This window comes from Chamaea fasciata, unplaced genomic scaffold (genome assembly GCF_029207755.1).
Source record: "Chamaea fasciata isolate MVZ Bird 193981 ecotype frontalis unplaced genomic scaffold, bChaFas1.0.hap1 SCAF_1, whole genome shotgun sequence".
Classification (NCBI taxonomy): Eukaryota; Metazoa; Chordata; class Aves; order Passeriformes; family Sylviidae; genus Chamaea; species Chamaea fasciata.
The window spans coordinates 75365594-75388533 of NW_027094086.1; the positions used below are offsets into that span (position 1 = coordinate 75365594).

General features: G+C 40.6%; 1 protein-coding gene across 1 annotated transcript in view; it reads right to left on the bottom strand.

Annotated features, from left to right (window-relative positions):
• The window catches only part of MYO10 (myosin X), a 162740-nt gene that overhangs the window by 60541 nt on the left and 79259 nt on the right, over positions 1-22940 (bottom strand). The window contains 7 exon segments of the mRNA XM_066186412.1: positions 474-603; positions 2644-2747; positions 3414-3498; positions 3617-3630; positions 4565-4689; positions 5707-5841; positions 13382-13569. Coding sequence (XP_066042509.1) covers positions 474-603; positions 2644-2747; positions 3414-3498; positions 3617-3630; positions 4565-4689; positions 5707-5841; positions 13382-13569 — 781 coding nt within the window.

Genomic DNA, 22940 nt, shown 5'->3' on the forward strand with positions numbered 1-22940 from the left:
CAGTACCTCATGCTACTCTCTAATGCTATGTTTAAACAAACATTTAAAATGCCCACCAGCTCAATCTCTAGACACACCAGCACATTCTTTTGGCTATGTTATTGAAATATCAAAAGCCCTTAAAAAAGATACTTTCAGTGGAGTTCGTGGTTAGGGAATGTATTTGAACACTTATGTTTTATCAACTTGAGAATTCTTTGAAGAAGGAATTAGATTAAAATAGAATTTCATTACTGTTAATGGAACTAATATGTGCCCAAGGTCTTCCCATATTAAGACCTAGCATCCAGCAGCAGACTACTTTGCCTTATCTGTCAAACTCCATCCTCCCACAGTAACATTTTAATCAGCATTTACAGATGTCAAAAAGCACTAAAACCCTTTCACTGCTTGTTCTTACTTTGTTGAGATAATGATAAATAAGGCTTTCAGAACCCAAGAAACATTCAGATTTGGATGCACAGCCTTCTCACCTGTTTTAAAGGACACTTGTGCCCCACCAGCAGTGATGAACTCAATGTTTCCCAGATGCAAAATGCCAGCCAAGAGCCTCAGAACTTCTCGTACTTCCTCCCTGCTGAACTCCATCACTTCCATTGCAGTCTGGAATGACATGTGAGCTTCTTCAATAACATGCACACCAATACAAAAATGCGAGGCCTTAGAAAAACAAGTCAGGACTAAAAGAGAGCTTTGGGTTTCATCCAAAACTTAATACACTCTAAGGCATCACTGGGACATCTTGGAACATGTAGTATCACTCTGCTTTTAAGAAATTTCATTTTGATGCTGTAATGATGTCGTAATTTGCTTTCAAATTCATCATTAAAATCATATAAATATTGGAACGACCCACTGAGTTATGCACCAGATGCAATTATTCTAATTTGAATTCTTAATTGATTACCTCCTGCATGTTTCTACCAAAATTTGCCTATTGGCCTTGTAGGTAACAAAGCATCGGGGAGGAAACAGCAGCATGTAAGATTTGATCATTTTTGTGCTCAAACATGCACCTTACCAATGTGGTCTGACAACTTCCAGTAAAACTGAGTAAGAAAGGTTTCTATATAAAAAGTGTTGAATTTATGAATGAACAATATAGCAACAATCAAGGCTCAACTACACAAATGAGCGGAAGAGCAAACAGTAAAATATTAAAAGAAACACTAAAACAAGAGGAACACATGCTTTCCTTTGACACAGAAGGTGTAATTGCATGCCCCTTGAAATGATCAAACCTTCCAAATTTGGGTGTAATATGAGCCTGTCTGAGACCACATCAGATTTGTATCCGTACAGTCAGACTCATCATGTTATAGTCACTGCAGGTGTTTGACAGATGACATGTTTTATCTTTCATAAATCATCCACTACAAATGGAAAAGCCTCAGACTCATCCCACAATTCAAAGCAGGGTAGAGATAAATGCTGAAGGTTTAATTTGTAAAGAAGACCTGTCACAGCAAAAGGGCAGCAGCGCTATGAGTTCATCTCCATGCCCACTGTGCTGTCTGTCCCTGTCTCCTACAAAAGAAGCAAGCTCCCCTTAGGTAACTTCCAAGACTTACACTGCAATAAAAGCAGGCAAAGGAGATCACTATAACAGGAAAAGACAGATGAGGGTGATCTGTGGGGGTGTCTGCCCACCTCCTGCTCTGGGAAAGCGGCCTGGCAGGCCCTGCTCCCAGGCTGCTCACACTGCAGGCAGTAGGCAAACATCACCCACCCAGCTGATTTCATGGTCTGCCTACCCTGGGACAATTAGCACAAATTAAATGTCATGTTAATCACTTCAGCATGTGAGTACAATATAGGTAAGTTCCCACCATTTCCAACACTTCCTTCTGCCATACAAGATGAGGGATTTTTACACTGAAAAAAATCTGCTGCATCCACTACACATTAGTTCATCAATTTGGCAAAAAGATTATCACAGCTAAGCAAAAGGATTTTGGTGAAGGGCATAAAACCAAATGTTTTATCTGATTTTTAAAATCTAACACACATCACCTCAATGCTACAATACCAAATTAGCGTGGTCAGTATGGACTAATTGCTGTGGATGTAAGATGCAAACCCATTCAGAGAGATTCCATCAGGACCCATATTTTTAATCTGTGCTTATGTTTTCATAACTCTCCTGTTTAAGTCACTCCACACAAGTGGATTTCCCAGCTGCATCTTAAAGAGTCAGAGGTGCTTTGCTCCCTGTGACTCCACCTAGTAGATGCCACATGATTTGGGCAAAGTTTTCAGATTGAAAAACAGTGATACAGATATTGATATAGATTTAGCTGTAATATAAAACAATGCAGGGAAAGACAAAGGCATAGGCATGTAAAAGTCTTACTGACTACCCAACAGCATTCTTTTAATTTCAAAACATAAGCATTTTGATAAATTACAGCACACTTTGGAGTAATTAAGCAAAAATTAAATACTGGAGGAAAGATAAAGGTATGCTCAAAATGACAGCGAAGCATTTTGAGAAAAGAAAAGTCCCTGTAAGATTAATGCCTTAGTGAGAGAGCTGCACATGGAGAAAAGCACGGGAAGGCTTTGCACCCTGATCTGTCAATGGGCCCCACACACCTGAACTTCCAGTACTTTTAAAGCAAAAGAACTAGAGAGGCAACTCACAATGACTTCCTTGAAAGAATCCTTGTCACTGATTGTCTTATCTGCTATACATCCAGACTGATTCAGGTAGTGGTAGTTCTCAGGTACAGATAAGTAAAAAGCATCTAATGCGAGAAAACAGGGTGAGTGAAAAAAAATACCAAAACAAAAGTAAGCCACATGTTACTATGACAGAGTTAAACAGTTCACAATTCATCTGCTCAGCAATTATGACAATGCACAAAACAAGGTTTTATATTAAAATCAGATGGGGGGTTATTTTGCTGTCTTTTGTTTTATTTAGCTGTATAGCAGAGTTAACTCCACTTTTTAGCATGCAAAGACAGCAAACCCACAGGGAGATGCTGAGACAACTTAAGGCAATTTTGCATATATATAAATGTCATTTCTTTTGTTCAGTGGATTTATTCTTTATGAGAAAGGATTAGAGCAACCAGAATTATTTATCTTTGTTGCTGTGGAGTTATTTGGTACCAGCAAAAATTTTCAGTTTGAACATAATGAGGCATGTTTGTCCCCAAGTAATTTTCCCAAGGCCACAGCAGAAGCTGGGAGCAAAACTACCACCAGCTCAGTGACATTCTTCAGCTAAGTGGGTTCCTTTATCAAGTTGAGTTCAAATTCACACTCACTGAATCCCAGCTGAATAAATAACCTATTTCTCAGCTTGCATTAGTAGGTTTCTGCAGTTAAATTCTACACTGCTGTCACCACTGCTGACTGCTGGCAGAAAAACACTACAGTTGTGTGACTTGTGCTTTGCCACTCACCTTTCTCTCTTTCTTCTATCCCTGCCAGCAGAGCATAGAATATATGATAATTTCTTTCCCCGGGGTTTTGTCTTACTACACGATTCTGTCAAAGTAAAAAATAGTTTCCACTTAAGTGATCATTTTTAAAGACAAATCTTTTATCCACATTTTCAGACAAAAATTAAACATAATTAATTAAGCAAAAGCAAACATCAACTTACTTTTTCCAATAAATCTGGAGCCAGCAAGAAAAGCTTCAGTCAAGGAATAAAGTAAAAATCAATTAATGCAGAAATTCTCATAACTTCCTTCTTTTGTTTGAGACAATAGGAAGACTGTTATGGTCTTTTCTTACAACATGCAATACAATACAATACATACAATTCATACAATACACCTACAACAAGATAAATTAAGTAGCAACAAAGATAATATTGTGGCAGTTCTAATATCAGTGTATCGAAACTTTCTCTTCCATCCCATCAAATCTGGACTTGGCAGATTCTGCACTTTAAATAACATCTGTTTTCCTTTGCTTTTTTTTTTTCTTTTCCCCCTAAATCTTGGAAACAACCTCAAAAATTAAAATTTTCCCACTGAAAAAGCAGTTTATGTTTAAAACACCAGGTAGGATCCCCTTGGAATATTTCTCATCCTGACACCTCTGGTGCTCTGGTGGAGTTGGCTCATTGTCTGCTTTTGCCAAATGCAGGACAAATCCAAGGATTTAACCCACCCAGACTCACACTGCAGAAACTGAGCAGCTCTGCTCTTTCACATACTTTTCCAGAGAAGTAAGCAGCTTCTCTTTGGATACAGTAATGAGGGAAATGGCTGACAACTCAAGTTATTCAAGAGGACTCCTGAGGCTCTTTTAGCTCATTGCATGGGAAATGCACACGAGCCATGTCACGCTAGTGGTAGCAATACAAAATAAGTTGCTCCTCCAAATACCCCCCATACACCCCACGCTGCCACAAAAGCATGTGTGCATGTGTGAATTCAGTGTTGCTCCTTCCCCTTCCCACCTACACCAGCTCAATTTTACTGCATGTATTTCAGGATGGGGTGAAAGGACAGACAAAGGCAAGCCAGTTCTCCCTCAGTCCTCCATCAAGGAGGTACACGGGCACTTCCCACAAACGGGTCAAATAACCAAACAAGGATACAATCCATAATTCTTCCTCCCTGAATGTTTCCTTTCTGACAGATGTTCAGCTGAATGAACTTCCCAAAGCGACTTGAGTTGTTGTTGTAAACAGTCTTTGCATTGCCAAAAGCTTCCATAATTGGACTGTGAAGACAGAGAATGACAGGAGTGTTAACATGTGACCAGCATGCCAACAGCTTCACATGGGACTGGTGAAAGGAGCAGCACTCTGACAAGCTCCCCTCTGACACTCTTCTCAGCAGCAGCCTACATCCCAGCATTACCCTCCATTTAGCAATGGGCATCTCAGTTTCCTAGCAGAAGATGCAAGTATTCATGCAACAGGAAGATAAATCATACTGAACTACTCTGCAGCTACAGAGTAGTAACTGCTACTTGCTACTTCTTTTGTAATCGCTCAAAAGATGCACACAATTCTCAGTGCAGTACTCAAATGATAGAAATAAGAAATCTCAGCTCATGCAAATTGCTAGACAGATGTAAGAAGTCCTTGTCCTAGGGCAATTAAAAAAAAACAACAAAAAACAAAACTACATCAAGACACAGCACGTACAGCAGAGATGAAGCAAGATAAACAAAAGTACCAGCATCTCAAATTTCCTTTGTTTTTAAATAGTTTAGAACTGTGTCATTTCACCTGAACACCAAGATTTCTTTTTTGCTTGTGTAGATTGTGTCCAATTTATCTGATGCATTTACTCATCTGTCTTATCAGGTCTCCTTATCCTCCCTTTCCTCAGCGTGCTTTTACCACTTGAGCACTTGATCCTCACCATGCTGTATCTTGTTCTAACATATCCTCAGGCTACACAAACTGAGGTAAAAGGTTTCTCCCTCCCATCACCCATTTCCCTTACTCTGATTATCTGAAGTCAGCCCTGAACCAAAATGAAAGCCACCATTAAAGCTTCATCCATTTCAAAACTCTGCATATTTTTTCTTCACTAAGAGATACCACTGTGCTCACAACTCCCTAGAAGCAGCCAGGCAATTTTGTTTAATGCATTATTTTCCTTTCTCCAGTATACATTTTACTGTTCAGCAAACACACACATATATTTGATTACATTGCAAGCTCTTTTTCAATGTCAAGGCTTATGTCTCCTGAAAAAAATACCCATGCATTGAAAGATCCAGTACCTGCTCTCAAGAATAGCTTGCTCCACACAAGAGGTCTTCTCTCTGGAGGACAGCTCCAGTGAATGTTGGCTCATTGCAGACAAGAACTTGAGAATCAGCTTAGTGCTCTCTGTCTTTCCAGCACCACTTTCACCACTGAAAGAAGAGGAGGAAATTGTTTGCACAGTCCCAGCAGCCAGTGAAGAAGCCCTCTGGCTGGCCATCCAAACTCTACATTACTGGAGTTAAGGAAGACTGGGATTATTAGAAGTGATGGTGAAATAGAGCCAGTTAAACTCCCATTAAACTCTCTGAATATGACATCCAGGGAAAAACACAAGCTGTACTTAGGCTTCATACCACTGCTCAGACAGTATCTCAAGGCACTGACTGCATATGTACACACAACTAGGAGGCAACAAACAGCTCTCTGAATGCAAACAATTATCCAACACTTCCCACCATCACTTTAAAACAAAGTCACAACAAAAGCATGGCAATGGTCAGGGATAAAGACCAAACTAAGAATTAAGATGGGAAAGAGTTTGGGATACATTGCAGCAATCTAGCTAAAAAAGGTGCCCTTGTGTGAGGAGGAAGTTAGAGACAACAATGCACGTTCTAGCACATAAAGGCTACTTTTATAATTAATACTGAAATTCTTGGCGAACTGCATACTCTTTAAACAAACTTTTTATTTACCTTTTGAAAAAAAAAAAACAGACTCATGCAAGTTCAAAATATACAATTTCCACTTCTCATTACCATCAGAGATATAAAACCCCTTATCACCACCCACAGGAGAACAAAGCTATTTGATAATGCTAAATTGACATTTTAAAAGCAAACTATTAATAAGAAACCCTGCTGATACAAACAGAAGGCAATATACTCAGTTTCTCTTCAAAACCAACATGCTAAAAAGGGAAAGTTTAGATTTGGCTTATTTCCCCAATACCCTTTCTCTTCAATTATGTAACCTGAACACACACAGTGTGAGCCATTAAGAAATATAACTTGTGGTTAAAAGTTTGTCTAGTTTGCTCACTCTTCATCTACACTCCTAGCATGGCATCCTAAGCTGTGGCCTAGCTCCTAATTAAGCTGTATGTCATTCCAGTTTACTCCCAAAGAAAGAGAGTACATTTTGGTCTTATTTCACCTTTTCCATTGTAGCAAGTGGGAAATTTATCACTGACTTTGATGGAGCACAACTGGGCATGTGGAGCAAGCTTAGACAATTTGACAGTCTTTTGTTGTGCCATTGCTGGGTAATGACCCCACTGATTTTAGGTTACAACAAAGCGTAATGATGCTTTCTAGCAAAGAAGAAAAGAACCGCCCAGAAAAACCAGCATGACATTTTCCTGTAAATGAATATCAACAATAAAATTAGGGAAGAGACATTCAGGAAACATAATGAGACATCTTCATGACCACCAATATGTTCCAGCAAGTGTGATTCATCCATTATATTTATACCACATCAAACAAATTCTGTGGTGTTTTTTTATGTAATTCTACCCTTGATGTCTGGCCTCTCCAGTATTTGTCCTAGGATGACTTTATGATGCTTGTATCCCCAGTTGTCTGTTGTTTATGCTGGACATTGAGTTCTGCACCTTAAGACTGGTTCCAAGAGTGAAGGGGGAAAAAGAAGTGTGCAGTTTGTTTTCAGAAACTGCACTCACTTCTACACGTTCTCCTCCTGGACTGTGTTGTCTGCAGCATGGACAGTGGGAGAGAACTCTCCTTTGCTTTTAGTTAGGGTTTTTTTTTTTTAGCTAAAACAGAGAATTTCCCCAGACTGTGGTTTTTCTTTTTCTTGGAACTGATCAGCCTGCTTTGGACTGAAAACCCAGAAAAACACCAGGAGCTCATACCTGTGGCCCACCAGGGCCTGGGATGCGGCATTCCAGCACAGGAGGTATTGATAAGAGACTTGAGTGAGCCAAGCTACACCCCATGACAAGGACTTCCTCAATTTGCCATCTCTTCAGAACAGCAAGAGGTTTTATTGTTTAATATTATTCATTTTTATGCTTGTAAATACTTTGCTTGTTAAATAAACAGTTTTTTTCCACTTATCTCCAAGGAAATCTCTTCCCGAACCAGCTGGGGGAAGGGCCGCTTGAATCTGCTTTCTAGAGGGACCTCTTTGGAAGTTTCCTCCCAAATTTGCCCTAAACCAGGACAGTATTCCTTCCCTTTTTCTTTGCAGACCCTCACTAATCTCTTCTGCCCAAGAAGCAAATACTTAATATTCCTGCATTCAATCCTCACCCGAAAAAACCATTTCTACTAGTAGTTTTGAGAGAGCGTCACAAACCCTTGCATTGTTCTTGTCTACTGAAATAAATTACCAAGTAATACATACCTCTTCCTGCCTAATTCTCTGCCTTTGAGCCATGCATATAGCTCAACAGCAGGCACAGGGCGACATTGAGGACATCACCTCTTCCACTAATACCATCCTTCCTCTGCCCCCACCTACCATCCCCTGATCTGGAGAATCTGTAGTTCTACGGAAGCTGAAAGTTACCCCACTGTAATTGAGAGCCATTCTACAAGTGAGATATTCAAAGCCGACGAAAAAATACCTCCTGCACCTCTCTCTGGTACAGCTGGTGTTATGCACAATTACATGCGCTTGTTTTTTTTCTTAGAACAGAAGAGACTCAGAACTGGTTCAGTTCTGAACCTGCCCAGTGTCCTATTCTGACAGTTGCCAATTGGAGACGCCCATGAAAGACATACGATTATTTCCCTTCTTTGTTCTTCCAGCTTCTAGTTATTTGCTGTTCAGAGACTTCCTGATCTAAACCTGCATTTTACGTGTCTTGTAACCCTCAATATATATTTACCTCCATGACTTTCTAGACATATTCCCTTAACAAGCAAATGTTCTTGTTTTTTCATATTGACCTCATCTTCCAGCTTCATTTGTTACCTCTCAGTTCTCATAGTGGAAGGAGAAACCAGCAATTCATCCTGGTGCTCTTTCTGCTGTTGCATGACTTGATGGTTAGTGCTCCAAATTCAAGATGCTTGTCTCCATTATCCATTTCCCATGTTACACCTTTTATTACTTTTAAAAATTTTCCTCTGAACCACCTTCAGGTCCACAAAGTCCAAACCATGGATTTACATTATGTTCTTTACTCATTTAGTAGTAACCACTCCATTCCATTCACTTTTACAGTTACCTGAGATCACTCTTTCAGAGTCCTTAGAACGCTTTCGCCTACAAGGTCAGTAAAAGGGTGAACTTTTGATGTAACCTTTCCAGTCCATGAGTTTAAGTGCCCAGCTTGTTCCACATCACCACGTTCAGGACTGTGAACATATTAAGTCTGACAGCAGGCCAGAAGGCCCACACTTAGATCTTTAGACTTTCTCCATGACTTGTTCTATGCAGGGCCAAGGGCACAGAAGTCTGGACTCATGACTGCCACAGCATAAAAAGGGGTCACTGAGAGAGAGTCCTCAGTCTGAAAGACATAACGCTAAATCATTTCCCTGTTCTGTCTGGTAGGAGACAGAACAGTCTGTAGTGGCTGCTAATAGCTGGCACACCAAAGGCACTGCTCCAGGAGCACCTCTGGAGCCCCAGTGTGGCTCCTGAGGGCCAGATGACCAGAAGCCCCAAATGGGAGAAGCGCCCAGGAAGGTCAAAGTGTACTTGGACAGAGGCAGGAGGCCAGCACATGTCTTGACCCTACCTCCTCTTGGAATTTCTATCAGCTGAACACTGCTGGGACCAGGAGTGGTAGCTATACTTGCTCTTTTCTGTATCTTTTCTGCCTTTCTCACGTTCTCTTTCTTCCTCTAATTCTCTCTTCTTGGAGTCTTGTGTAACTTAAAATTGGATGGGCTTAGAGTTTGCAAAGTTAAAGGGCTAAGCTAATGCTTTGAACAGTGTTTTATGTTGATGGAATGTGGCTCTAAACCTTTGCAAAAGTTCTCTGATTTTCTGAAGTTGCCAGTGAAGTTTTTTGTTGTTTTGACCCCTTGGGAAGACTTTGTCAGCATTTCTCCCGTGCATCTGTGCACATGAACAACTGTAAACCCTTTAAAGAGTCTCATCAAGTGAGGTTTTTGGGGCCTTACAGTCTGCTGCCTTTAAAACCCCAAGACACACAGACAAAACAGGCCCCTTCAGCAAACAGATTTCATCAAAGGCACATCTGAACTTTGGTGTGTCAGTCTCACATACACAACACACCCATCACAGGTCTGGGTACCACATAAAGGGTTTGGTTTGTATTGATTTTCAAGCTGAAAAACAACAACAAAAATTTTCAGGCCATCAGATAGTAACAGAGAGAAAAAATTGATATTAGACAGTGATTTCCCACTCACGGCACTGACTTCAGTGTCATACAGTTTGCAGCTCCCTTTACATTTCTTTGGAAGTCCTCTGATGTGCATCAGTTGCAATTTTATCTGAGAGAAGAGCTTGTGTTTACTTTTGCACAGACTAAATCACCTTAAACAGAGCAGCAAAAAAATCCCAAACCAAACCTACAGATATTTTCCTATTCTTGTAATAAAGGCATTGAGGTTTCAACTTGGTCTCAACTTGTGAACTTCAGCTAGTCATGGGGGAGCTCAGCCCCTTTCTTACATCAGCACAAGCTGTTTGCCTATGGCTCAAATTAGAAGGACTTCCTTCTTGTCCCTGAGGCATCCAGCTGAAAAATCAGATTTTTTAACATGGTGGGCTTTGTTTCCCCCTGCTATAAACAAAACTGAACCCTGCAGTAATGGTTCAGATCAACATAAAACTGAGAATTCATTGATGTATTGTTTTGTCGATAGAAAAACTCTAGTTTTTTAGCCTGGGAAAGTTAAAACACCATTTTACAACCCTGTATATATTCTAATACACCAGTTGTGTACAGCTTCTTCAATGTGCAGTTTTCTTGACATTTTAGGCTGCTAAGTCATTTTAATGCAGCATTACCATGAATTAATGCTTTTTACACACACCAATAAATAAGCATCTTTGGGTGATTTGAATTATCATCTTTTCTGTATTTCCTTCCTTTTCACTTCTGATCTGGATGGTTATACTTGAAAAAATAGTCTCACATTTAAATGATATTCTGAGTTTTTCTAATTCCTGTTCTGAAATTCACCCTCTCACCCTACCCCAGCCAGAAAAATATCCCAATATTAATACTTCAAAACACTAGAAGCTTTTTCACAGGCTTATGAACCCAAAGCCTGAAGAAAGCAGCGCCAAATCAAAGCTGAGCTAATTCTGGGGGCCAGCAGGGGGCACTTCAAGCCCAGAGGATCATCAGAAAGCATTCTAAGCACTTTGCTTTTTGGGGCTATTACTATTTGCTACGGAGTGCTGAGATCCCAAGATCAGGAGCAGCTCAAACTGCCCATCAGAATGTGAGACCTACTTGAATAATTCCCTCATTTTAACTGTGTTTTCGAGATGCAACAGAGTTTTCCTCTTTATCATCTCTTACATTAAATGAAAGACCAGAATATTTGTCTGAATTCAAACACTAAAGAGCTCCACTTGGCTACTTTCTTTTTCAAACGCCAGCAGTAACCAAGAAAGTTACAGTGACAGTACAATGACTTGTTGCAACGTCTAATTCTAAGCCAGTAAAATATGCAGGAATGACCAGGATGCTGAATTTGCCAAGCACACTGTTATACTTCCACTTCCTATGCCCTAAACTAGGTATGGGACAACAGGGACTTTCCTAAGCTGTAGGAAGGCCATGGAAACCATCAGTAATTTAAAAAAATTCTATTCTGAGTCCTTCACAGATAGAGCAGATAATGCTCTTTTAGGAAAGCAGATTTGGCATTCAATTTTCTTAAATTTGAATTGCATGTTTCCTCAATTTCTGCTGTAACAAGATATCCTTATACGGTTGTATTGTGCCACTTATCTGAAACACAGAACTTACACAAATCACTGTTTCAATCCATGACCACAGTAAACAATTTTAAAAGGGATTCCTAATAAAAAAATCTTCTCCATATTATGGCTATGTGTACCAAAGCACATGGTTTAGAGAGCAGAGAGTGCTGAAGACTCCCCTGGAACATCACAGACTCCTGCTTATGTCCATTTTAGGACATAACCTGCTTTCCTCTTGGGAGCTTGCAAGGAGCTGGAATGAAAGGTGAAATACTGAGGCTAGTACAGAATGGCAGAAATACCAATGGCCACCAGAAATTGTTTTGGTCCCTAAATTTGTGTGCAGAGGCTGTTCACAAGTAACTTCCTGGCAATAAAACACAAAATCATGACTCCAGGCTAGATACTGTCACATGACAAAGATCTCTGTGAATTTCATTTTTGCTTGGACTCTTACCTGAACTCATCTTCATATGTACAGAACTATGTATTAAGTAATAAGAAGGAAAAATACAGGTAAAGAAATCTGAGAAAACACACTTTTCAGCTTTGTGTCACTGCAAAGCAGAACCTGCCTAGAGGCGAGGTCAGGTGGGCACCGTGACCTGAGAGGCTGCAGAAAGTTTCAAGCAGGCCTGGCTGTGTTGCAGCTTATCCACATTTCTAACAACAGCTTGGGTGCTGAACTACATACACCAAAGCCCCCTCTTATCCATGAAGCCTTGCAACCTGGCCCATAATCTGAAATGACAGCAGAAACTGCCTATTGCAAAAGGTGCTGCTCTCACTCTGCCTCATCCCCTCTCTGTCCCACCATCTGCCCCGTGCTGCACAGTCCTACAGCCACCACAAGGACTCCTGGGGAGATCAGGAGACAGTGGAAATCATGTCAACTTGTGCCTGAAGAGCTCCACACGGGTAACTTCATGGTGCAGGAAGGTGACAGCAAGCAGGCCTAATCACAAAAATGTTGTGAAGGTGAGTGAGGAGAGGGAGGGGAAACACAAGGTCTCTTACTCCCCTGAGCATCACTCCCTGCCCGGAGCCTGGTGGCTGGTGCCATGCTGCAGTGACCTGCACTCTCTATCTGGTGGGCCAGACATTGGCCTCCCTGCCTGGGTGTGAGCCAACACAGCTGAGCTGGCAGGCTAGGGAATGGGAAAAGAGCTGGCTGCGTTTTCAGCTCTTCTGGAGCCAGAAGGAAGGAGGAGCTGAAAGCAGTGAAAAGCTATTGAAATGCCAACTGCTCCCTAACACACACTCGGCCACAGCCAGATCCTGAATACCAGTGACACAGTGGTTCAAACGGGAAGCTATTAAATCACCATTAAATTAAAGCACAACAAGATTAAGCAGGGAAGATCAATCAGGCAGAATTAAGTGGCTGAAATGTGGAGGGGTTTCTCTTTTGCTATTGTTATTTACTGCATATCTCAAGAACTGGTAGGTTAATTATTTCTTTTCCTCTCCATACAGGAATCAGGGTCTTGTGGTGACAAACTCCTGAGCTGCAGAGATGTTTAAATTGGTGGGAAAACACTTAAGGTAACATTTGGTGTGTGAAGACCAAAAAATGCACAAAAACACAACAGATTTTTTTCACTAAATATAATTGCAAGATGTGTTAAAAAAAATTCAACTTTTGCTAGAGGCGCACGGAACAACACCAAACAAGCTCAGAACTCTCTTGAAAGTGTGCTGTTTTAAAAGCCTGCTTTCTTCTGGAAAAGAAAATGCTCCCAAATCCCCTCGAAAGGCTCACCCTCAGGGACACCCAAGGCAGCAGCAGCAGCCAGCACTGACCTGATGAGGATACACTGGTTGTCGTGGCGCTTCCAGAGGCAGCGGTAGCACTCGTTGGCCACAGCGAAGATGTGCGGTGCCATCTCCCCCATGTGGTGCCTGCTGTAGCGCTCCACCGCCGCGCCGTCGTACAGCCCCGGGATGCTCTTGTAGGGGTTCACCGAGGCCACGATCGAGCCAATGTAGGTCTGCAAGCACACAGCACACCCCAGAGCTGTTAGCACAAGTAGAATCACATATATATCACGTTTATAATCTGACAATCACACAGATTAATGCTCTTTGCAAATAAGAGACAAAAAACACATGCTTGCAAAGCCGTAACAATCCTGTGGAGAAAGGCGGCCAGCAATTTTCCCTGATTTCTTCCTTTCAAGAAAAGCAACAAAAGGGGGAAAGTTGTTCCCACCTCTGTCATGTTCTCAGGCTTAGCCCACCTGTAACACTGAGTTCACTGACTGAACAAATCCCTGCCTTAATGCTGCTTACAGCTGCATGGTAATGCCTACCAGTGTGGGTCTCCAGCTGCTTCTCCTGTGTCCTTACAGACTTGCTGAACTTACTAAACCTGACTGAACCCAAAGTAATGATGGAAAAGTCTGTATTTCTAGGTGAAGTATCCAAGTCCTACTCTGCTACTCACTTTTAAAAGAGAAGTATCAGGCATTATGGTACACACTAGGATTATTGTATTTAGAATAGCAGGCTCTAAGAAAAGCATGTGAAGCGGCAGATGCTCCAAACCCACCGGGTTTCTGCAACATTTTTAATATTAGTTGGATGCAGAACAGCAGCTGGCAAGTCATTAATTTCTATCCCACTGTAATTAGAGAGCACATCGGTTAGAACCACCCAGGTAGCAGCTTATGCCCATTCCCATTGCCTTAACTCATTAGGCTGTGGTAACCTGATCATTTGCAACAGTCTGCTCACAATGCTGTTCAATTTCTCCCTCACCCTCTATTCACTTCAATATATTTTTCTAATAAAATCACATTAAGTGAGGCAAGAGATAATATTAAGCATGCTATCTCCGGAGTTTCTGAGGCATGTGAAATTAATTGATATACTGTATGGCATGTGCAGTGTTACTGCTGCAATACCCATTTCATTTTGTTAAACACCCTTTCTGCAGTTCCAGGCAGGAAGCTGACACCTGGCTTCAACAGCCCTGCCCTGGACTGCCGAAGAGCCAGGCTGGGCAGTCTCCAGCTCTGTAACACAGCCCCCATGTACAGAGAGATGCCTCACCAGCAGTCAACCCTCTCGTTGCTGAGACAGGAACTACCTGTGAAGCTGACAGCAGGACTGGGGCTCTACTTATCTCCTCAGCACCCTTACCAGAGACGGATGGATAAGGGCAGTAGCATCTTGCAAACAACCAAAAGGCAGCTCCATGTGCTCCTCCTGCAGCCTCCTTCTCTAAGCCACCACAGGGCATTCAGTAAGACAAAGGGACCATTAGTTCCCCCATACCTTCGTTTCCCCTCTATCAGTCTCTTTTGCAGCATTTAGAGCCCGCATCTACCTTCCTCCCTCTTTTTCTCCTTAATTAACATGCAATTATCGCTGTGTATCAGCTCTCCTTTCTCACTGTTACCCTGCTGTTACAGTCTCCATTATCCACCTGTTCACCTTCCATCAGGCCCGACGCAAATTGCAGCTTTGAGCTTTTGCTAAGGGAACTGCAGTGGTGTCCTTGAAATCATGACAATTTTATTAGCAGTAAGGGGAATATCCCTCCTCACTGTAACTCTAGTACCTTTTGCAGAGTGGTGAATTTTCAATCTGTGTGTTTTATAACACCACCACCCCCCCCCTTCCCATGCTGTGCAACAGCTCAGAAGATTTCATCTAGAGGAAGGTTAGCATTTCAACATGAGATCGTATGGCAGGGCAATTACAGCACTGAGACAACAGTTTAATTTCCTGGGATCATCCCCTCTTGGATTCTTAAATAAGTAATAAGTAACAAGGAAGGCTCTGAAAAAAAAACCCCACTTCCTCTGTTTGATACATATTTCAGCACAGATTGCACAAGGAAAAAAATTTAGGAGGCTTCTTTGTTAATTACATGACTGCAGTGAGAGTATAACCAATAAAAGAGACTGCTACAGATCTTCCTCTTTCCCTTATTAAAGTCTGGCTGAAGGCCTTGGAAAAGAGTTACTTGAGGCAAGCCATTACAACAGATGCCACAGCAAAGATGTAAATAAAAAAATCCCCATGAAACTTGATACCATCTAGCTTCATAGGTAAATAATCACTCCATAGCTTCTGCAAGATTAAGTACTTGACAGAACAATACCTCCATGATAAAGCACTGGCAAAACTGCATCATCACATCATGACTTTTCTTGCTTCTCTTCTAAACAGCAAATATCAGAAGAGGTGACAGCAGTCCACTTCTGCATACACTCATTTAAAATGGGGCAATCTTTCACATGATTTAAGCACAAGTTTTTTAAAGTGACAAAAAGACTTCCAGAATATTAGTCATTACTGTGAAATATAAAAGTTTATTAAATAAAGTGAGCTGGTTTCACTGCCTTGTAATTCAATAAGGTATAATAAGAGAGATGGGCACTGTATTATGGCAATAAAAGAAACGTGGTGAACAGCAGAAACCAAACTGGTGAAAACAATTTCTAAATCACCTCATGGAGTAATGCTTAGGACATGTCACTATTTTAAAAATTCCTTCTCTCTATTTTTTTCTTTCAGCAAAAACGTGAAGAGCCACAGCTTCTACTGACAAAGGTGCAGCTTTTGTTGTTCCAGTCTTCTGGTCTTTTAAGCATGCACTACGTCTTTGCAGGACAAGTTAAATGCATGGACAAACTGCCATCAAATTATAAGGCATATGACAGAATAAACTCAGGACTTCAAAAAACAACTTCCTTGTCCCAAGGCAAGATCAAGAAGAAAGCATATTTTTCACAGACACATTGTATCACATTTGTCATCTACCAACCACATTTGTCACAGTCCAACCCAGGGGTAACCACAATCAGCTTAGTCTGCACGGACTAAGGAGTTACCTGGCCCAAGCAAAAGCTCTGCCTTTATCCAAGGTAGTTCAGCAAAGTATCAACAGGCTGAAGCAGCACTGTTACTAAAACCATGCCAATTATTTTAGAAGTTCACATTAAAAGACAAATCTTTCAGAAGTCTTTGTAAATTGCCTCTGGGATACTCAACTGCCGCAAGATCTCCTGCTGCAAGAATCATTTCCTACACCACTTCCAGGCTTACTACTTATCCCATCCAGTACCCATCACAAGATCTTACTACTAGCAGTATTTTATTTACAGTAGATCTTAGACTCTACCCTGGCATCTTTAAGAGCCACAAAGTTAGGGACTTGGGGGAGGGGGGAAGGATAAATTCTCCCATGAAGAATGCTCCCAATTTCATAGAATCACGGAGCAGCCTGGGTTGGAAGGAGAGCAAAGATCATGTAGGTCCAACATCCCTGCCATGGGCAGGGACACCTTTCACCAGAACGGACTGCTCAATGCCCCATCCAATGTGGCCTTTAACACTTCAAGAGATGGGGCATCCACAACTTCTCTAGGCAAACAGTTCCAGAGTCCCAACCCTCACAGCAAAGAATTTCTCCCTAATATCTAACCTACACATACTCTCTTTCAGTTTGAAGCCCCTTTGTCCTGTCAGTGCATGCCCCTGTAAAAAGTCCCTCTCAATCTTTCTTGTAGGCTCCTCACTCGCCCTCCATTGGAGACCCTGAGTAGCCACACAATACAACCCCTATCATGCAGGGCAGACCTTCTGGTCTGGCAAATGCAAGCATCTTAGCAGCAGGTTAAACCACTGTAAAAATACACAAAAAATGCAGCACTGCTCAGTGGACATGTGTTGTCTCCTGGACACTATTTCTGCACCAGAGATCATCACATGGCAAATTAAATGGGTTAGAATCAGGATCTCTAAAGTACTATATTATGCCAATGTCACAAAGCAGGTGAAATTTCAGAAAAGGTATTTTCACATAAGAATGTCACTTCCACTTTGCTTGTAAAAGAGCAATCTAAATTTTCTTTTTGTTCTTTGCAGTTTCTAATCTGATTCTGGAAGTCAATAATTACTTATTTTAATGAAAGCATTCCAAAGCAATTATGAATAGGAGAAATACTGCCAGAGCACTAGCAAGCAGACAGGGGAAATCTGAAGATTACCAGTTGAAATAGTTTGAGGGTTTTTTCAGTGATATACTGTGAAAACTCCTGTTAGAAGCCAGACCTCTTAAATCCGTGGCAATGAACAGGGAAGTTTACTCTTCCCTGTTACATGACTGACTCAACACTTCAGACGGAACCACACACAAACTCTTGAACTACTTTGATACACACTAAACCAGCAAAAACTTGTTATCAGATCACAGCTAATATATTTATTTAAACCAAAGAATAAATGAAAGTTTAGTTACTCAGCCTGAATCCCAATGTGGCACTTTGATTGCTACATTAAAGGTTGGGTTCCTTTTGCACTTTCAAACTTTTACTGGAATTTTACATTGTTAATTCATCTCTTAAAACACTTCAGCTCACAAGCCACAGAGAATTTTGCTCCCCCTTTCAGCAAAAAGGAAAAACAAGATTGTTTGCTGATCCTCTACAAGGACTTTCAAAATTAGAAGTTCCAATCCAATCTTGTCAGCTAGACATTGAGTAAGGCAAGACAAAATAAAAGACGTACTTCAGAAAGGAAGAGATTTTTCATCAGTTCTTTGAACGCTTTTTGTTTTACTTGTTGCCTTGTGATAGCAATTAGCTTTGAGCCTCTGTCTTGAAATCATCCCACTGTTCTTCAAACACTGAAAAACAATGTTCTTTAACAAAGAACAAAGAGCTTAAAAAGACTTCTAATACCAACAGAAATACTCTAGCAAAACCTAACATAGTCAGAGTAGTCCTGTCTGACATGAGAGGTTTTTATTTTTTTTAATAAAGACAAAATCAATTTAATTTAGTTTGATGCCAAGCAAATCTTAATGACATACAAGTTTTATTGATCCAAATACACATTAGTGTATTTTACACTTAGAATTACAAGTAAAAAGTTTGCAATGTAGGAACAAAATACAGTTTGAAATGTCCTACTTTCTCAGGTAGAAAAGGCTTTCAGACTAAAAGAAAAAAAAGGATAGTAAGAAATTTTCCCCTAAATTTTTTTCAGATTCTCTATAACGAAAGAGAAATGAAAAAGAAAACTGCCCTACTGGAAGACCACTTCATTAGTCCTATTAACCAAACATACTGAATATACCAGAGCCACCCTGCTTTTCACCTTTTCCCCTACATAGATGCTTCTTAGATTTTTGGGGTATATCCTTTCAGATTTGCTCCATACCCAGCAACCATACACCTTCCACTTCTTCCTTTTTATGTCAAAATTTCTCCACAATAACTTTTCTGTTTCTGAGGATCCTTTATGATATCTGTGTTCTACCCAAGCTCACTTTTCCCCTGTAACGTAATTAAATTTATTCTACACTGCTTTTCTCATGACCTTTCACCCTCTGCATCAAGGTGTCCCTCTGCACTTCACAGATTTCTAGCACCTGAGACATCCCAGTCTTCCTGCGTTCATAAATAAATAAAAAGGGGGAAGCAGAGAAGGACACACACTTCTTTTAGGCTTCACATATCCCATGCTACAGGGAGAGTGGGAGAGAGAAGGCAGAAGCAGACTGGAGGACTCTGTTGAAGCATATTATGCACTGCTTCTGAACTAAATCTTTGACCAACAACCTCAACAGAAACCAAAACTGCTTGCACTATTAAAACAGGCATAAGAAGACTGAATTACTCTATTTCTTTCTATCATTGTGTTTCTTTACTACCACCAAAATTTGAAATATTCTTCACAGCTTGGAACTAAAGGTGCTGGAATAGATCAAATACAGAAATTAAGAAGCTTTGTTACAGATATATACATTAACATAGAGAAACAAGACTTTGTCCAACTCTCATAAGAGCACTTTCAAGCCTTTCTGCTTTAGAACATGAAAAATCTATGTTATTACAGAAAGAAAAGGATGTTTATTGATACTTCCAAATATATGTTTCTGGATCATTTTTGAACAACTCCTGACTTTCCTGGAGTCCCTTAAGGAACTGATTCTGTGTCTGAAAAGTATTTTTTAAGAAATGGGGTATTGGTATCAACCTGCCAATTTATTCCACAGTATTACTTTCTGGGCTTACCCTTAATATATGGGAAACTTCAAATTAAATTGCAGTACAACTGGCTCACCTCAAAGCTACTTCTATGTTACTTTTACAAAAGGCATGGGAAAAGATTTTTATCACCATTCCAAACAACCTCTGCATCTCACTTACCTTTAAATCATCACAGTTACAGGAACATTACAAAATACCAAAACCAATGTTTTCACAGAACATGCAGTGGCAGGCAACTTTTAAAAGACCACAAAATAGCCATCAAACTTCGTTATGTTTTCAACACCAAATTTTGAGGTGTCAGGATGAAAAACCTGGGAACAGAAGAGTTTGCTCCACACTGCAGATATGGCCTTTGTGGTTCAGACCTCTCTCAGGTGAAAGGACTGATGGTAATCAGGGCTGAGTTTATTCTGTGGCAAAGACAACCAAACACAGTCTACCACATACACATCAGCAAAAAAAGGAGGAAGATGACTGGGCCACATTGGTGTGCTTTTTAGGGGAGGCAGAGAAAGGGGCGACGGTATGCCATAAAGGGGATGGTAATTAATGCCTTCATTCATGGTAGGACCTTGATTTATCCTCACTGTGGTAAGTATACCCTGTCTTTCAGCTAGTCCCACACTAATTTCAGTGGACAGAGTCTAGTTGTCTCATGTCTGAAGCAATGCTTCTTTCTCAAAAACCATAATCAAAGTGAAGTACTAAACTACAATTTTAAATGTTTTTTTTAAACTACATGTTTTAAATGCTTTCAACCAATCAAGCCATTTCTAAGATGGAAATGCCATACTCTGTAATCATCTTTACATGCTTGGGCTCCTGCAGACCTCACCATGTCTGGTGACTCATGGTGAACTTCCAACTGCCCAAATTCACATCAGTTTTGCTTTTCTCTATATCTGTGTTCCTTGTCAATGCACTCAACATTATGACCCCTAACCCGTCCTTTTTTCTTCTTAAGGTCAGCTGTAGGATTAATTGCAAAATGAGCTGTTTGTAAATACATAGGCCACACTACAAATACAAGAGATAGCACCCATAGGAGAGGACTTTCAGCAGGGAACCAGGACATGACACGGAATGTCACTAGAATAATCAGCTACCTACAGCCAAGACTCACCTTCTCGCATGTTCTCCTTGTCACTGTTTTTGGAAAGTGTCTTCTCACACTGCTCAGCTGCACTTTCAAACCATGTCCTTCAGTCCATGACGGAAACTGCAGCAGCCTCTCCTACCAACTACTTCCCTGCTGGCCTTTTCTCCTTTGCTGACCACAGATTGGATCCCAGGCATAACAAACCAAGGCCTTTTCAAAGCCAGGCTTTATGTTTGATTCCATCAGCACAGTTACAAGAAGATACTGAAATAGTTTTGGGTTATTTTAAAATGTGATTTCAGATGGTTACAGGCAACTTGAACACCCTCTTAGATGCAGCCTTGTCTGTTATGTTGACCCTTCAAACCAGCTAATATGACCTTAAGATTCCCTGGGTGCAACAGTATTAAGCAACACCGTCCTGTTCCCAAGCCCCTCCAAGCACAAAGGCTGTCCTATCTCTTCACGAAAAAAGTCGTACTTTGTAACCCAGCTACCTTAACTTCTACACTAAGAGAATCCTTCTGCTCCCTACAGCTTCAATCTTGCACATTCATTGAGTCCTTGCCCTAGGAAGCCAAATGAAACTGTCTAGGTCTGTTTCTTAAGGGTTAAAAACTGGGTTTTGGTCATCTTAGTTGCCAATGTAAATACCCAGAAATGTACAGAGGCAGACACCTTTCTGCTTCCACAGAAGGCTCAGAGATGGTGAAGACCTCTCCATCTAGTTAAGACATACACTCACAGCTTAATCTCATCTTCTTTTTCTCTTAATTTTCTCCTACTGGACAGATTATTCCATGTGGATGGGGATTACTCAAGGAAACACTACAAGTGTTATGCTGAATCCACATAAAAACCAATCTAGTTAGGAAGTATGAAACTAGTTTAAAGAAAGGTTGATAAAAGAGCACTGTTACAGGCAAAGGTAAAAACCAAACCAGCAAATAATAACACAGACGTCAGATAGACACTTTTACTTCTTTAAGATATTCACAGGTTTATCCTGGCAGTTTTTCTCCAGTATAAAATCACCTAGTCTCCTTGCTTCTACTGTACTTTTTTTGCTGAGTAATACAATGCAATCTCTACGATGCAGCAGTGCTATCTACTGGGGCAGAATAATGATCTTTTGTACAGTTTTCATGTAAACAATTACTGAAGAATTTCTCTTTTCGCCATTGCCTAGCAGACAGAGGTGGTGACCTCCTGAACACAAACACGATTGATCAAAACAAGACATTGATTTTTGTTATTTTCATGGGCTTCAATACAGCATGTGAAAATAAGTTTGCACATGAGACTGCAGCAATCTGTGTGCACAATTTTAACCAGGCGAGCTCTAGCTCAAATTAAAAAAAGGCCTCACAAAAAGCAGAGACCCCATGGCTTATCACTTCATTTCAAATGGCCTGTGGCCACACACTAGTTCTTCCTCCTGCTTTGTTATTGCACAATGCTCAAATGACTCTTTCAAAACTCTCTGAAGGTCTAATTTACCCTCCAGCAAGGAAAAGAAAAAAATGGTCTTCTTCCTTCCTATACATTCATACTGGAGAGATGAAGGGGCTTTTCAGAGAAAATACACACAAAGGAAAACCAAAATGCCGCTAAAATGATGAACCAAAGAGCAGTGTCTCTAAAACACTGGCAAAATATTTTTATATAAAGCTTTGCAGATCTGTTTAATTCTGCCTGCATGTATTTTACATACTGATCTCCATAACTTCTGTGGCTCTTTAATTTTTGGAGACCTCTTCTATAGAAAGGGCTTTTTTTAGGAGGAAAGCAGGAAGAACAGGAATTACTCTTCAACAGAGCATGAAAAGAGAAATCAAAAGCCAGCATAACTGAAATCTAAGTCTGAGCCAGGTAGTTAGCTGGATGGCACTGAACTGCTGCCAAATAGCCATCAGTCGAGAAACCAGGAATGAGATGGCAAGTGGAATTAACTGTCAAAAATCTGCTAAGTGGAACTTTTGGATTCCATTTGCTTTTAAAAGGAGAGACGGACAAACATCAAAGGGAAAAAGCTGAAACTGCTTGTGTGAAAGGGACCACCTCTTTTCAAATAAAAATAACAGCCTGGCTATGAATCAATAATCCATTTACACAGATAAACAATAGCTATAAAAGTAAGTTAATTCACTCCCAACTTGAATGGGTTGTTTGCAGCTTTTTTAGTATTAAACTGCTGGAATATGTGTTTAAGACAGTTGGACGGTGCAGCACAAGCAGTAAATTTTTCGCA